Source organism: Pelobates fuscus, chromosome 1 (genome assembly GCF_036172605.1).
Source record: "Pelobates fuscus isolate aPelFus1 chromosome 1, aPelFus1.pri, whole genome shotgun sequence".
Lineage (NCBI taxonomy): Eukaryota > Metazoa > Chordata > Amphibia > Anura > Pelobatidae > Pelobates > Pelobates fuscus.
In genome coordinates this window covers 497,881,152-497,898,875 of record NC_086317.1, presented here as the reverse complement: position 1 = coordinate 497,898,875, position 17,724 = coordinate 497,881,152, and the positions used below count along the sequence as shown (strand labels likewise).

Sequence of the window (17,724 nt, the reverse complement as noted above, 5' to 3'; positions counted from 1 at the left end):
CCACTGGGGAGGAAGGACGGCACCTTCGGCTCCTTGGAACTCACACTGCCGCTGGAGAGGAAGGACGACACCTTCTGCTCTCTGGGGTACACACTGCCGCTGGGGAGGAAGGATGGCACCTTCGGCTCCCTGGAACTCACGCTGCCACTCAGGAGGAAGGACGGCACCTTCGGCTCCCTGAAACTCACATTGCCGCTGGAGAGGAAGGACGACACCTTCTGCTCTCTGGGACTCACACTGCCGCTGGAGAGGAAGGACGACGCCTTCTGCTCTCTGGGACTCACACTGCCGCTGGAGAGGAAGGACGACGCCTTCTGCTCTCTGGGACTCACACTGCCGCTGGGGAGGAAGGACGACACCTTCAGCTCCCTGGAACTCACACTGCCGCTGGAGAGGAAGGACTACACCTTATGCTCTCTGGGACTCACACTGCCGCTGGGGAAAAAGGATGGCACCTTCGGCTCCAGGGAACTCACACGGCCGCTGGAGAGGAAGGACGACACCTTCTGCTCTCTGGGGTACACACTGCCGCTGGGGAGGAAGGACGACACCTTCTGCTCTCTGGGACTCACACTGCCGCTGGAGAGGAAGGACGACACCTTCTGCTCTCTGGGACTCACACTGCCGCTTGGGAGGAAGGACGACACCTTCAGCTCCCTGGAACTCACACTGCCGCTGGAGAGGAAGGACTACACCTTCTGCTCTCTGGGACTCACACTGCCGCTGGGGAAGAAGGATGGCACCTTCGGCTCCATGGAACTCACACTGCCGCTGGAGAGGAAGGACGACACCTTCTGCTCTCTGGGGTACACACTGCTGCTGGGGAGGAAGGACGGCACCTTCGGCTCCCTGGGATGCTGGTTGCTGCAGGGACGAGGGACCAACAATCTCCTCTCCCTGGGACGCTGGTTGCTGCAGGGACGAGGGACCGATAATCTCCTCTCCCTGGGACACTGGTTGCTGCAGGGACAAGGGACCGATAATCTCCTCTCCCTGGGATGCTGGTTGCTGCAGGGAGGAGAGACCGATTGGCCACAGCCCCAATCTCCGAAATCGGAGCTCCAATTCCCATGCAGCTCGATTCTCCTCATCCAACTCGCGCACGGTGGCCAGGAGCGTCTCTACCGAAATATTCAGGCCATACCTGGTTAACCGCCTCTCTACCTCCTTCCTGTAAGCCTCGCCCTCAAAGCGATAAGTCATGTTTGCTGTGAATAGGGGCGCTGTACGAATACTAGCGTTGCCCTCAAATTGCAATTCCAAACGAACTGTGTCTCCGAGCTGCTTCTCCTCGCACTAGGACGCCATCCCACCGCTGCCACCACTGTAACGGAACCGCTGGCACCCTGACCGGGTACCTTCCGCTGACGGATGCTCCTAGTGCTTTCCAAGGACCCCAAGCACTCCACCAGACACCATAACCACTGTAGACTCCCACGAACCGCCGCAGCTTGGTTGGGGTCTCGCCACGCTACCCACTCTGGACCCAAGACCAGGGTCTAGCTTCCAGTAGATGGACCTCTCCGAATTCCAGAGAGCAGGCACAGGAACAGCTCTTAGCAGAGCTCAGCGATAATACCCTGGGGAGTATAGTGATTATAGCAATCCCCAGAGTGTAGTTCTCCAATCCCCCAAACATGAGCCGAAACTTCATGAAGGTACAAGATGATCTGAGGTGCTAGCACACCCAGTCTGGCTTTTATTACAGTTGTTGCAAATACAGGACCGCCCACAGGGAGGGATAAAACAACCAATCATATCACAGTTACATCCCACATATCCCTTCCCCTTATCCTGAGAGGAAACTCAATTATACATACAGTTAAAACATACTTTTTACCCAACTTTCATAACTCTACAACCATACATCCAATCTCTATAAAATTTACATATTCACAATCAATCCATTCAGGGGAACAACATAAAAAATGGCATGAATCAGACCAGTGGTTTAAAAGTTAAGGGAAAGTCCTTTGTTACCAAATGAAGCATGGCTTTTCTTCCCAAAACAAGTTCAACAGAGTCTCTATCCTGGAGATAATTGGGAAGTAATCCAATTATCTCCAAGGACAGAGGTAAAACTCATGGCAGACAAAGGACAATAAAAGACGTAAAAATACATACTGTTACATTTATCACATAGAACCTACACATTTACAATTTACCTAACACATAATAGCATACATAATATTGAAGACAGCCTGATTGCAATCTGCTACACAGTCTTAAAGGGACATTGTTCCTAAAAGTCATAATATGTCCACGGATGGTTTTTAAAGGGCCAGCAGCAGCACCATACAAATCCAATATGCCGAAATGTTGCACATGAAGGGCCAAATCTCCCAGGGACCATAGTCAACAGGTAAGAGGCTGGCAATCAGGCTCTTCCAACAGCCAGGGGTAAAGGGCAGCTTGTCACCAATAAACCCAGTGACAAAAGGCATTTCGTCACAGGGGTTAACAAGCTCCCGGGTGGTCCCTGTTCGTGCGGTTGTTTGATTCCCGAACAGTATAGGGAAATTACATGAACCAAGCCATTTAAACACTCTTTTACAGGTTTCCCTGCCGGGCCCATAGTCTGTGGGCAGTAGGCTCACAAGTAGGCTCCTCCAGGTGCTCGTGGCAAACTCACGTGGGAAGGGAAGTTTGTCACAGAGAGTTAGAGGACAACTGAGGTATTATAGCCCACCAAATAGAGAGTTAGAAAACAAGAGAGCTATCATATCCCACCATATAGAGAGTTAGAGGACAACAGAGGTATCATATCCCACCATATAGAAAGTTAGAGGACAACAGAGGTATCATATCCCACCATATAGAAAGTTAGAGGACAACAGAGGTATCATATCCCACCATTTAGAGAGTTAGAGGACAACAGATATCCCACCAAATAGAGAGTTAGACAACAACAGAGGTATCATATTCCAACACATCGAGAGTAAGAGGACAACAGAGGTCCCAAATAGAGAGTGTAACCGCCACCCAGGTAGTGAGAGAGGTGTATGCAGTTTGATACATCCTTTTCCCGGCAAGAGGCTATGCTACAGAGTATTCCCGATATCCCATCTGCTGGAACATTGTAGAGAGGGAGGCAGAGCTCTTACAAGAGCTAATGATTTAGCTGGATGCAGGTTCCCTTCAATAACGAGATGAGGCTACGTATTGAGGGTTAAGCAGAACTGTTTTAATGGGCACACAAGAATTTCTTTTATACACATTTTCCCACAAGACTACCACCCACGTGGACCTTGTTGGGCACTGTTACAAACTGCCGTTTGTAACTGGGATTTTATGTGACAAATTTCCCTGTGTCCTTGGCTCATGGAGAAGCCTAATTGCCATCCTCGGGAGCTGAGAGTCCTATCCCTGACCAAAATAGTTCCATACATTCAGCTGGTGCTGCCGGTGCCTTTTCATATGTTAAAAATACAGAACAGTTATTATTTTTATTGTTTGTGAGTTTGCTGGTCGTGTACCGCCCCGTTCGCGCAATACTTTTACCGAACGCCGCCTCGTTAGTGTAATTCTGGGCAAAGCTAAGTGGTCCTGGAAGTCTTAGCCGTGTTCGGGATTTGAGTGTCCGAAAATAGTTTCAGACACTCGACGACCAAACACAGCTGAACGCGTTTGACAAAACAAGATGGCCCCTGCCATGTGTTCGTAATGCTTGCAGTTTGCGTTCTGGCAAAGTCAAGAGGGTAATTGACGGCACACGCCTGAGCTGGGTGGTCTTGTTCGGCAGTTTGTTCGTTCATACCAATGAGTTATCATTGTCATTCGTTTTCCCATTCGTATGTTTAAATATAGCACTGGTAACAAATCCAGGTGTGACAAACTGCCATATGCCACTGGGCATTGGAGAGGACTGATTGCTAGCCTCCTGCCCTGCGACTATGGCCCTGGGATGTATTGCCCTTTTAAGAAAAGTAGTTGGGGCTTATGGACTGATATTATACTGTTACTGACCCTTTAAGAACTGTATTTGGGCATAATGGATTGTATAATGCTGTTCCTGGCCCTTTAAATACTTTGGGGAAGGATTAGTACTTTTTATATGGCACTTCGGACACAGTCAAAGCTGTCAAAGTTGTCGAAGTGGCCGCCATTTCCGGACTTCGACACGTGTTCGCGGCCATCTTGGTTCATTCCATGCGGTCAGCGGTCAGCCATGGAACTGAAATCGGCTACACATTTCAACGAACACCGCTGACCCTTACCTTCTCCTGCACTGAGTTTTCAGCCACAGAGACTAAGTCCCGTTCGAAGATTCGAACGCATTTCACTGTGAAATTGACCGACCGCACAGCCCAAATCTATGAAACTGTTTTGGGCAGGAAAATGTGCTTGTGGTCGGTCATAAAGGGACCTCCAGCTAACTTTTTATCTACTGGAGGGATTTGTATGATTTTTGAGAGTGTTCATATTTGAAGTATGCTGATTAATAATATGTGTTTTTATGAAGATTGAATGTATAGTTTTAAAGTTATAAAAATGCATAAAAATGTGTGTGTGTTAATTATGTTAACTGTCTATCTGAGGGGAGGGAATTTGTGGGATGTAACCGTTGTCTAATTGGTTATTTTATACCTCCCTGTGGGTGTGTTCTGTATGTGCAAGACTGTAATAAATATCAGGCTGGGTGTGCCAGCACATATAGTTCTTCTTGACCCTCAATACTTGGCCTTGTCTCGTTATTGGAGGGAACTGCTATATCACACTGGGGATTGCCATGTTCTACATACTCCCTTGAACTTTAAGCACTTAGCTATTTTAGGAGCTTGTTCTGGATACGCTCTCCTGGAGGAGAGGTCTTCCCCACACAGTCCTGGAGGACAGAAGCCGATCCAGGGTGGACGGAAGACGGCGAGGCTCCAGTTAAGCTACGGCGGTTGTGGAGTCTGCAGTGGCTGTGGTGTCTGGTGCGGTGCTTGTGGTCCTCGGCGCAAGCTAGGAAGCGTCCATCAACGGAGTGTACTCGGTCGGAGTACGGGGAGCTCCGTTACACCAGGGAGTTACAATGTTTCAAGTGTGTTGGCCAGGCAATAACAGGGGTTCTGTTACAGAGAGTTAGAGGACAACAGAGATATCATATCCCACCACATACAGAGTTAGAGGACAACTGAGGTATCATATCCCACCATATAGAGAGTCAGAGGACAACAGAGATATCATAGTCCACCATATAGAGAGTTAGAGGATAACATATCCCTCAACGTAGAGAGTTAGAGGACAACTAAGGTATCATAGCCCAACATATAGAGAGATATAGGACAACAGAGATGTGGCAAACTGAACCTAGCCACGGGCTCCTGGAGGAGCCTGCTTGCCAGCCTCCTGCCTCAGGACTATGGCCCCTGCAAAGTACCTTGTCTAACACACTTTAACGGCTCTGTTCGTGATTTGGGTTATATGGTTCGGGATCCGAACAGCCACAAACCACCCGGGAGCTTGTTAAGGTTACAGGGACACTATAGTCACCCAGACAACTTCAACTCAATGAAGTGGTCTGGGTGCCAGGTCCCCCAGGATTTAACCCTTCAGATGTAAACATAGCAGTTTCAGAGCTCTAAATTAGCTCTAAGCAATGTGAGTGCTATCACATAAGGTAATCTCATCACTCTTTACAAACTATACTGTACTGCACTATTGTATAATTTTTGTTTTTATTTTTGTGGTCAACTGTGTGTACAATTATCAAAAGATACGTATATATTTATATATATTTCTTATATATTATTTGGGGCGCAGTCTCCTACCATTCTTTATTTTGGTTCAAGAAGGAATTTTTTCCTAGTTTGTTGCAAAATTGGAACTGCTACAGACTAGGTTTTTTACCTCCTTTTGGATCAACAGCAAAAACATATGTGAGGAAGGCTGAACTTGATGGACGCAAGTCTCTTATCAGCTATGTAACTATAAAAAGTTTTTTTAGAGGATATTACGGAACAGAGATAAAATCACGCTATTTATATAATAAATAGGATATTATGAAACAGAGATATGACATCACACTTAGGTAATTTATAGGATATCACAGGACAGAGATTTCATAAACCTAGAAATTGTGTGATGTCATAACACACTACAAAATGATCACGTGATGGGTGTGATGCGTATATCATACTAATAGTATCACTTCTACTTGGACTTTTGTTTTCAGCGTATCTCACACTCTTGTTACCATGGTAGAGAGGAAAACACTCACAGTGGTAGTCCGTCTTTCACAGTATACGTTCCACATGAACTGCGGAAATCAAATTTACCATCCAAAGCATTGTATTTTCGACTTCTCTCAGTCATCCTAAAAATAAACAGGGATGTTAAAAACAGAATCTGACAACAAAATACATATTTTCGACAGATAGTGCTTGTGAAGGAATACCCCATCACTGTTTGGCTATTTCCCTTAGTTTCTAATCATGTTCCAGTTGGTTCATTATTTTGTTCGGTTCCCAAACCGAGACCAATTAGACCATAGAACATTATGTATTCTATCATTAATAGAATGCTTCACTGGGTGGCCGCCATTTCGTACATGCAAATACACGTGGTTGGAACAATGGATGGCAGCCATCTTGTCTCCCGAACGCTGTTAGCGGGACCTGGTTGTCGAGTGCCAGGAATTCTCATGAACACCAGTCTCTATGAATCTACTACTCGTTCTCGTTCTCCTAGACGTACCGCATTCGCTCAGGCGGTGGGTGCCTGGGGGGAGAACATTAGGTTCCCTCCCTTATTATAATTTAGGGCCCCCACCCACCGCTCAGGAGTGGGGGCAAGGGGGGAGGACATTAGGTCCCCCCCTTATAATTTAGGGCCCCCAACCACCGCTCAGGGGGCCAAGGGGAGGACAATATTCTGATTTAGGGCCCCCACCCGCCGCTCAGGGGTGGGGGCCGGGGGGGAGGACAATAGGCCCCCCATTATTTTACTTTAAGGCCCCCACCCGCAGCTCAGGGGTGGGGGCGGGGGGGGGCAATAGGTCCTCGGGAGGGGGGACCTTTTTTTTTTTTTTTTTTAACAGTGAGCATCCACAGGCAAAATTTACTAATACTAAGTAATTTTTACTTAGAATTAGTACATTTGGCTGAAAGACCAATTTAGGTCTTACAGCCTTTTGGTAGATAACTCCCTAATACCGTGGGAATTAGGGAGTTATCTACTAAGCGGCTGCAAGAGAAGTCCTGAAATTCCGAAGTGGCGAAGTTCTGAAGTGCTAAAGTGCTAAAGTGCCAAAGTGCCAAAGTGCCGAAGTGTTGAAGTGTCGAATTCCCGAATTGCGAAAGTCCTGAATTGCGGAAAGCCGAACCGAACCGAAAATTTGCCCTTTGCATATGCCTAATATCTTATGTGGTATTCGTGAAAACCTCACGAGCGAATACCAGCTCTTGCCACCATTTCCATGGAACTATTTCTGGGCTTCGACCTCGTGGCAGACAGGTCAGATCATCCCTCCGGTGCCGATCGCAAACTACTAAACGGATCTGGGTGATTTCCAGATATATTTTTCACCCAGATCCAGGCTACGCAGGGATGTGACCTTTGTGGGGTTCCCATGTATTTTGGGGGTACTTTTGGGGAGTGGAAATATTGTACCTTTTTCTGTGCCTGGAAATAATTGAGTTTAGTACATTCTCTAACTCAATTATCTCCCAGGTTCAGAGGAGGACTTTACTGACTGTATAAACTTGATGCCTGTTCTCAATTAAAATCAGTCTTACCCCAGCATTAAGGCTTGGCTCATGTGTGAGGGTTATGCGATACCGGCGATATTTTAACCTGTGGATTAATGGCGTCTTATTATTATGGGAAAAGGGTATCCATGGCGGTGATACCTTGACAGACCACCACAGTGCTCTTTAAAGTAAACTCTCAATCATCCCAAAAACAAAGCATTTATTTATCAAGAAAGAAGACAGTGTGTGAAACATAACACCAAGTAAAACACGTTCTCTACAAAACAGAGCGGGAGAACAAAGAGAGAGCAGGGGATGTGAGAGTGCAGAAAGGAGGAAAAGCACAGTGAGAGAGCAGGGAACAGAAGGAACACAAGAAAGAGAGAGAGAGCAGGAGACAGGTGGAGCACAGTTTGAGTGCACGGGACAGGTAGAGGGAAGTGCGAGTGCAGGGGACAGAAAGAGCACAGTGCGAGTACAGGAGACAGAAAGAGCGCAGTGCGAGTGCAGGGGACAGAAAGAGCACAGTGCGAGTGCAGGGGACAGAAAGAGCGCAGTGCGAGTGCAGGGGACAGAAAGAGCGCAGTGCGAGTGCAGGGGACAGAAAGAGCGCAGTGCGAGTGCAGGAGACAGAAAGAGCGCAGTGCGAGTGCAGGGGACAGAAAGAGCGCAGAGCGAGTGCAGGGGACAGAATGAGCGCAGTGAGAGTACAGTGGACAGAAAGAGCACAGTGCGAGTGCAGGGGACAGAAAGAGCGCAGTGCGAGTGCAGGAGACAGAAAGAGCGCAGTGCGAGTGAAGGGGACAGAAAGAGCGCAGTGCGAGTGCAGGGGACAGAAAGAGCGCAGTGCGAGTACAGGGGACAGAATGAGCGCAGTGAGAGTACAGTGGACATAAAGAGCACAGTGCGAGTGCAGGGGACAGAAAGAGCGCAGTGCGAGTGCAGGAGACAGAAAGAGCGCAGTGCGAGTGCAGGGGACAGAAAGAGCGCAGTGCGAGTGCAGGGGACAGAAAGAGCGCAGTGCGAGTGCAGGGGACAGAAAGAGCGCAGTGCGAGTGCAGGAGACAGAAAGAGCGCAGTGCGAGTGCAGGGGACAGAAAGAGCGCAGTGCGAGTGAAGGGGACAGAAAGAGCGCAGTGCGAGTGCAGGGGACAGAAAGAGTGCAGTGCGAGTACAGGGGACAGAATGAGCGCAGTGAGAGTACAGTGGACAGAAAGAGCACAGTGCGAGTGCAGGGGAAAGAAAGAGCACAGTGCGAGTGCAGGGGACAGAAAGAGCGCAGTGAGAGTGCAGGGGAAGGGAAGAGCACAGTGCGAGTGCAGGGGACAGAAAGAGTGCAGTGAGAGTGCAGGGGACAGAAAGAGCGCAGTGTGAGTGCAGGAGACAGAAAGAGTGCAGTGCGAGTGCAGGGGACAGAAAGAGTGCAGTGCGAGTACAGAGGACAGAAAGAGCACAGTGCGAGTGCAGGGGACAGAAAGAGCGCCGTGAGAGTACAGTGGACAAAAAGAGAACAGTTAGAGTGCAGGGGACATGAAGAGCACAGTGAGAGTGCAGGGTACAGAAAGAGCACAGTGCGAGTGCAGGGGACATGAAGAGCACAGTGCGAGTGCCGGGGACAGAAAGAGCGCAGTGAGAGTGCAGGGGACAGAAAGAGCACAGTGCGAGTACAGGGGACAGAAAGAGCACAGTGCGAGTGCAGGGGACAGAAAGAGCGCAGTGCGAGTGCAGGGGACAGAAAGAGCACAGTGCGAGTGCAGGGGACAGAAAGAGCACAGTGCGAGTGCAGGGGACAGAAAGAGCGCAGTGAGAGTGCAGGGGACAGAAAGAGCGCAGTGAGAGTGCAGGGGACAGAAAGAGCGCAGTGAGAGTACAGTGGACAGAAAGAGCACAGTGCGAGTGCAGGGGAAAGAAAGAGCACAGTGCGAGTGCAGGGGACAGAAAGAGCGCAGTGAGAGTGCAGGGGAAGGGAAGAGCACAGTGCGAGTGCAGGGGACAGAAAGAGTGCAGTGAGAGTGCAGGGGACAGAAAAGGCGCAGTGCGAGTGCAGGGGACAGAAAGAGCACAGTGAGAGTGCAGGGGACAAAAAGAGCGCAGTGAGAGTGCAGGGGACAGAAAGAGCACAGTGAGAGTGTAGGGGACAGAAAGAGCACAGTGCGAGTACAGGGGACAGAAAGAGCGCAGTGCGAGTGCAGGGGACAGAAAGAGCACAGTGCGAGTGCAGGGGACAGAAAGAGCGCAGTGAGAGTGCAGGGGACAGAAAGAGCGCAGTGAGAGTGCAGGGGACAGAAAGAGCGCAGTGAGAGTGCAGGGGACAGAAAGAGCACAGTGCGAGTACAGGGGACAGAAAGAGCGCAGTGCGAGTGCAGGGGACAGAAAGAGCACAGTGCGAGTGCAGGGGACAGAAAGAGCACAGTGAGAGTGCAGGGGACAGAAAGAGCACAGTGAGAGTGCAGGGGACAGAAAGAGCGCAGTGCGAGTACAGGGGACAGAAAGAGCACAGTGAGAGTGCAGATCATAGAAAGAGTGCAGTGCAAGTGGAAGGAACAGGTAGAGTACAGTGAGAGTGCCGAGGACAGGAAGAGCGCAATGAAAGTGCAGGGGACAGGAAGAACGCAGTGAGAGTGCATAGTACAAAGGACATATTTTTAACCAAAATTTGTGTATACACGATTGCAGATTGCAGAATATGAATGTATACCGTGGCAACTGTGTATATACAAGTGCCGTCGTGAAGGGGTTAAAAACCTTAAGTATATCTGCATTAAAACACACAGAGACATAACACAGTCAATACTAACTCAAATTTAGGGTCATATAATCCCCGATCCATTCTGTCTGCATTGTACATCGGAGGGTCATAGTTTGGAAACGCCACCTACAGAACAAAGGCCATCAGATTAAAATATGTCCAGACATTGTTTAAATATCAGCCAGCCCCTCATTTGGAAGGAGTATCCTTGTTTAAGCCATTGGTCACTAGATGGGAAAAGATTGATCATAAATGTGGGCCTGGACCTTTCTCATTCAGTACTGGGTGGTCCAATCATCTTTCTGGATCACTGCTGCACCACTTGTAGGGGTAGCAGTTGACTGGTCATGAATGCGGGGAGAATTGTTTGAGGAGCAATGTGTATCTATCTGACCTTTTCTGTCTTTATCAAAATGGGAAGCTGAACACTTTCACACACTGGCACAGGTCACGTATAGAAATATTCACAATAAGTCAATCAGCTCAGAGAATCAGAAACCAAAATGTTTTATCTTATGGAGCATGCATTGTTTTCTTATTGCCTCAGGATTTTCAACTCATACTTACATAGGAAGGTTATCTTTAAATGTTACTTTAATACAGTTCATAACGTGGTTGTATAGAACACCATTTTTTATTTGATTCACATAATTAGTTCATGTATTTATGAATTTTACAGTTGCTTAACTCTCTTTACTGAACTCCACAGCAGCAAAGAAAGTACAGAAAAAAGAACCAAGTGCAGAGTATATAAGCTATGTCACACATAATCACTTTGTCTTACTTTGCTGCTCCACAATGGTCAGGTCAGAGTTTCAGTCTCTTCCTTACATTTGTGTTAGGATATATGTATAGGGAAGGATAGAAAGGTGGCGCCACAGAGATATTATATAAAATGACATATAAGCAAGTAGTAATATAGAAATAAACAATGACATATAATACAGAGAGAGAACAATAAAAATAATAATAGGTATTGTGATCCTTGTTTGCAGATAGCACGGCCCTCTAGGGTAAACAACCGGCACAATCCTTTTATTTTCATATAATCCAGGCACTTTATTTTTGAGCTTCAGCACAGAGACAGCAGCAAATGAAAACATAAATATAACACAAATAAAACCTAGCTCGTCTGAGCACTTACTAACTTCAGGTTCCCTATCTCTCAGGGGTTAAACTAGAACAAAACAATATTGGTTGCACCAACCTAGTGTCTTTGTCAACTCTCTGCACTCCAGTGCTTAGTCAGCCTGTTGCTTTCCTTTCTACACTCCCAGTGCTCCAAGCCAGCCTTAACTGCTTTCTTTTTGCACTCCCAGTGCTCCAAGCCAGCCTTGACTGCTTTCCTTCTGCACTCCCAGTGCTCAGTCTCATTGACCATCTCACTGGAGAGAACAGCCTCTCTCCTAACTGCTTCCAGGGAGGAAGCCAGCAATCCCTAGCAGGGATGGGTTTATTCCCACTGCTGCAGCTGATTATCTGCAGCTGAGCAGTGGGTTGGAGACAGCTCCAAAAAACTATGGCTTGGACCTTATTTCCCCCAGTTGTGTATGAACTGAGAAGTGGAGCATTGGCCCACCCTGCTCTCCAAATGCTCCACCCCAGGGCCCATAACTAAATGTAGCTTTGTGTTGCACACCACACATACAACACGTACTTCCCCTGGGGTTAAATGTTAAAGGCCTCTCTGTCTTCACTTTATCACATATCCTCCTCCCCAGCTCAGACCCATCAGAGCGAGCTGCCTTAGAACACAAACCGTGAACATTCACGTCACCTAGGGCTGTACCAGCCCTGACTCGCTCCTCAGTTACAGGAAGTGGCCTATTGTAGATGGCTGCTACCCTGCTCCCTTGTAGTTTAAGGAGCCCCCACCCAATAGGATAACCTAAGTAGTTAGTCTCCTCTAATCCTAGATAACACTTAGCAGTGTTAGCGGTCAATCCGGCAGCCCTTACATTATTCACAACTAACTGGACTTTCATCAGGTGTGCTTCCAGTCCACCCTGTGAATCACCACATCACCAAGGTGGGCAGCTGCATACTCTATGTGGGGCCAAAGTATCCTATTCATCATTAGTGATGTCGCGAACATAAAATTTTCGGTTTGCGAACAGCGAACGCGAACTGACGCAAAACATTTGATAACTGGCGAACTGGGCGAACCGCCATAGACTTCAACGGGCAGGCGAATTTTACAACCCACAGGGACTCTTTCTGGCCACAATAGTGATGGAAAAGTTGTTTCAAGGGGACTAACACCTGGACTGTGGCATGCCGGAGGGGGATCCATGGCAAAACTCCCATGGAAAATTACACAGTTGATGCAGAGTCTGGTTTTAATCTAACATTCCTAAATCACAATGGATATGGATTGACACCTGACATATGACATATTGACACCTTGACATATGGATTGACACAGGGCCGGTGCAAGGATTTTTGCCGCCCTAGGCAAAAGAAAGATTTGCCGCCGCCCATCCCCCCCCTTAGCAGTCTCTCCTCACCCCCCTCCCCTAGTGGTCTCTCCACCACCCCCTCCCTCCTTTAGTGGTCTCATCCTCCCCACGTTCTCCTCAACCCCCCCTCCCTGTGTTCTCAATTCCCCCGTGTTCTCCTCTTCTTCTCCCCGTGTTCTCCTCTTATTCCCCCGTCCCTGTGTTCTCCTCTTCTTCTCCCCCCGTCCCTGTAATCTCTTCTTCTCCCCCCCTGTAATCTTCTCTTCTTCTCCCCCCCGCCCTGTAATCTTCTCCCTCCCCCCTGTAATTTTCTTTTCTTCTCCTCCCTTCCCTCCCTGTAATCTCTTCTTCTCCCCCCTCCCTGTAATCTTATCTTTTTCTTCCCCCCTCCCTCCAATCGTCTCCACCCCCACCCTCCCTGTAATCTTCTCCCCCTCCCTCCCTGTAATATTCTTCCCCCTCCCTCCCTGTAATACTCTTCCCCCTCCCTCCCTGTAATACTCTTCCCCCTCCCTCCCTGTGATATTCTCCCCTTCCTCCCTCCCTGTAATATTCGTCCCCCTTCCCTCCATGTAATACTCTTCCCTCTCCCTCCCTGTAATATTCTCCTCCCTCCTTGTAATATTCATCCCCCCTCCCTCCCTGTAATATTCTTCCCCCCTCCCTCCTTGTAATACTCTCCCTTCTCCCTCCCTGTAATACTTTCCCTCCCTCCCAGTAATATTCTCCCCCCTCCCTCCCTCCCTCCAATACTCTCCCCCTCTCTTTAATATTCTCCCCCTCCCTCCCTTCCTGTAATACTCTCCCCCCTCCCTCCCTGTAATATTCTCCCCCCTCCCTCCCTGTAATACTCTCTCCCCCTCCCTCCCTGTAATACTCTCCCCGCTCCCTCCCTATAATATTCTCCCCCCTCCCTCCCTGTAATACCCCCCCTGTAGTACTCTCCCCCCTCCCTCCCTGTAATACTCTCCCCCTCTCTCCCTCCCTGTAATACTCTCCCCCTCTCTCCCTCCCTGTAATACTCTCCCCTCTCTCCCTCCCTGTAATACTCTCCCTCCCTGTAATACTCTCCCCCTCCCTGTAATACTCTCCCCTCCCTCCCTGTAATACTCTCCCCCCTCCCTCCCTGTAATACTCTCCCCCCTCCCTCCCTGTAATACTCTCCCCCCTCCCTCCCTGTAATACTCTCCCCCTCCCTCCCTGTAATACTCTCCCCCTCCCTCCCTGTAATACTCTCCCCCCTCCCTCCCTCCCTCCCTCCCTGTAAAACTCTCCCCCCTCCCTCCCTGTAATATTCTCCCCCCTCCCTGTAATACTCTCCCCCCTCCCTGTAATACTCTCCCCTCTCCCTCCCTGTAATATTCTCCCCCCTCCCTGTAATACTTTCTCCCCCTCCCTCCCTGTAATACTCTCTCCCCCCCTCCCTCCCTGTAATACTCTCTCCCCCCCTCCCTCTAATACTCACTCCCCCTCCCTCTAATACTCACTCTCCTCCTCCCTCCAATACTCTCCCCCCATCCCTCCCTGTAATATTCTCCCCCTCCATCCCTCCATGTAATACTCTCTCCCCCATCCCTCCCTGTAATACTCTCTTCCCCCCTCCCTCCCTGTAATACTCTCTCCCCCCCTCCCTCCCTGTAATACTCTCTCCCCCCCTCCCTCCCTGTAATACTCTCTCCCCCCCTCCCTCCCTGTAATACTCTCTCCCCCCTCCCTCCCTGTAATACTCTCTCCCCCCCTCCCTCCCTGTAATACTCTTCCCCCCCTCCTTCCCTGTAATACTCTCCCCCTCCTTCCCCTCCAATCTTCTCCTCACCTCCCCTGCAGCGTGGCCGAGCTCCTCTCCGGTCCGCAACCCGGCCGGACTGACAGGAAGTGCACACTGAGAGTGTACACTTCCTGTTAGTCCGGCCATGTCGCGGACCGCAGAGGAGCTCGGCCACGCTACAGGGAGTTTGGTGCATTCACTTATATCCAATTCGTGAGTTTTGGTGATTCTACAGTAGCTGTGCCTGTCTGTGAAAAGGGGATTATCGCCTAAATGGATTTTAACCCCTTCTCTGCCGAAACGGTCCGTTACAGTACTATTCCTATCAGTTTAATCCCTGTTATGTGCCTTTTTTTTGGTTTGGTTTTTGAAGCCACAGTGCAGCACCAGAGGCCCGAAATATTAGGCATGTACACATGACTGAAAAATTAGGTATTGTTGCAGCAGCTGCTGTAGCAGCGGCCATAAAAATTGATGTTTGTTTCCCAGGCAGAAAGTGCCCTAAAACATTGCGGCTTGAACCCTAGTTGGTGGCGGATAAGTCACGCAAGTCAACCGGCATTCAGAGCTAAAATACAGCAGCGTGTGGACCATTTTTAGCCCAAGGCAGCTCATCTCATCAGGCCTTTTTTAGTCAAATGTATCGCCCAGTGTCAGTCCCTTCGGGATCCATCCCTCATTCATCTTAATAAAGGTGAGGTAATCTAGACTTTTTTTGACCTAGGCGACTTCTCTTCTCAGTGACAATACCTCCTGCTGCACTGAAGGTCCTTTCTGACAGGACACTTGAAGCGGGGCAGGCCAGAAGTTCTATCGCAAATTGTGATAGCTCAGGCCACAGGTCAAGCCTGCACACCCAGTAGTGAAGGGGTTCATCCCTCCTCAGAGTGTCGATATCTGCAGTTAAGGCGAGGTAGTCTGCTACCTGTCGGTCGAGTCGTTCTCTGATGGTGGATCCCGAAGGGCTGTGGCGATGCGTAGGACTTAAAAAGCTCCGCATCTCCTCCATCAACAACACGTCTCTAAAGCGTCCTGTCCTTGCCGGCGTGGTCGTGGGAGGAGGAGGATGACTTTCACCTCTTCCCCTGTTAGATTCCCGTTGTGCTGTGACATCACCCTTATACGCTGTGTAAAGCATACTTTTTTAATTTATTTTGCAAATGCTGCATCCTTTCCGACTTGCTGTAATTTGGTAACATTTCATCCACTTTCTGCTTATACCAGGGGTCTAGTAGCGTGGACACCCAGTACAGGTCGTTCTCCTTCAGCCTTTTTATATGAGGGTCCCTCAACAGGCACGATAGCATGAAAGACCCCATTTGCACAAGGTTGGATGCCAAGCTACTCATTTCCCGTTCCTCCTCCTCAGTGATCTCAATGAAGGGATGTTCTTCCCCCCAGCCACGTACAACACCACGGGTACCAGATAGGTGACAACGAGCACCCTGGGATGCCTGTTGTGGTTGGTATTCCTCCTGCTCCTCAAAGCCACATTCCTCCTCAGACTCCTCTTCCTCACAATCCTCTTCCAGCGTTGCCGCAGGTCCAGCAAGCGATGCTGATAAGGCTGTTTCTGGTGGTGATGGTGACCACAACTCTTCCTCTTCCTCTTCACTCTTATCTACGGCCTGATCCAGCTCTCTTCGCAGGGCACGCTCCAGGAAGAAAACAAATGGTATGATGTTGCTGATGGTGCCTTCGGTGCGACTGACTAGGTTTGTCAATGTAACGGACCGTTTCAGCATAAAAGGGAATAAACTCCGTTTAGGCGATAATCCCCTTTTTGAGAGACAGGCACAGCTACTGCAGAACACCAAACTCCCGAACTGGATAAAGATAACACTCCGAACTGGAACAGCTGAACAAGAAAAGCATACAATCCGCTTACACTCCTGGCAGTCAGCTTACAATCCAATTCCCCCCAAGAACGAGACGACACTTCATTTTGAGGGTTAAACAGGAACTCTGGATTGGCTCATCCAGCCTGGCTTTTATTTCCAACTCACACATACAGGCCACACCCAGGGGGAGGCATAAAAGAACCAATGACATAGATGTTACCTCCCACACATCCCCTCCCCTTAGTGTGACACATAATCCCATTATGCATACAGTTTAAAATATACTTTTACACAACTTTCATAACTTTAAAACCATACATCACATTCACATAAAAATACATATCCACAATCAATCCATTCAGGGGAACAACATATTAAAAAATGGCATGAATCCGACCAGGGGTTCAAAAGTTACTAAAAGTATCTTTTGTCCCTTACTAGCCGCATGGCAAATCAGTTTAGAAAGGTTTTACATAGGCCTCTATCCTGGAGACAAAGAGGAAAGTAATCCAATTACCCAGGGCTAGAAGCAGACTCCATTAACCACATGGTTACAGAAATACATAAAACACTTTAAAATACAGAAAGTTACTTTTTATCCATAACACACAGACATTTCACATATCCCCAGATAGCTGGGATCTGAGCGCACAAAACTACCGAATAGCGCGCAGATCCTATTCACACAGTACAATTGCCATGGAGCTAAAGTCTTTCCCATAGTCTTTCATTATATGAATAGGCTCCATGGTATAGCTATCTGGGGTATCACATTCCCATAAAGTCTGGTCCATAGTCCAAAGGCAGCAGGCGGGCAACCAGGCTTCTCCAGTTCACAGTGGCGAAGTTGGTTTCGCCACAGTCAACTCCTCAAAAGGACGCATGACCCTAAAGGCATTGCGCATGAGCGTCCAGTAACTTGCCAAAAAAATCCCAGCTCCCCAGAGGCTGTCCTAGCACCCCGGTCATACAAATATTCATTAATGGCTTTTTTTGTTGGAGCAGGCGGTCGAACATTAGAAGTGTTGAATTCCAACGTGTCGGGCTGTTGCAAATCAAGCGCCTCACTGGCATGTTGTTTCGCCGCTGTATATCTGCAAAGTACGCCATGGCCGTGTAGGAACGCCTGAAATGGCCACACACCTTCCTGGCCTGCTTCAGGACGTCCTGTAAGCCTGTGTACTTATGCACAAAGCGTTGTACGATCAGATTACACACATGTGCCATGCAC

General features: G+C 48.7%; 1 protein-coding gene across 1 annotated transcript in view; it reads right to left on the bottom strand.

The window, feature by feature from the left end:
* LOC134573608 (transient receptor potential cation channel subfamily M member 2-like) overlaps positions 1-17,724 on the bottom strand; it is a 447,574-nt gene that overhangs the window by 46,407 nt on the left and 383,443 nt on the right. Inside the window, exons 28-29 of the mRNA XM_063433396.1 lie at positions 10,475-10,551; positions 6,206-6,301 (exon numbers count right to left, since the gene is read on the bottom strand). Of these exons, the coding sequence (XP_063289466.1) occupies positions 6,206-6,301; positions 10,475-10,551 (173 nt within the window). The remainder of the gene's footprint in view (positions 1-6,205; positions 6,302-10,474; positions 10,552-17,724) is intronic.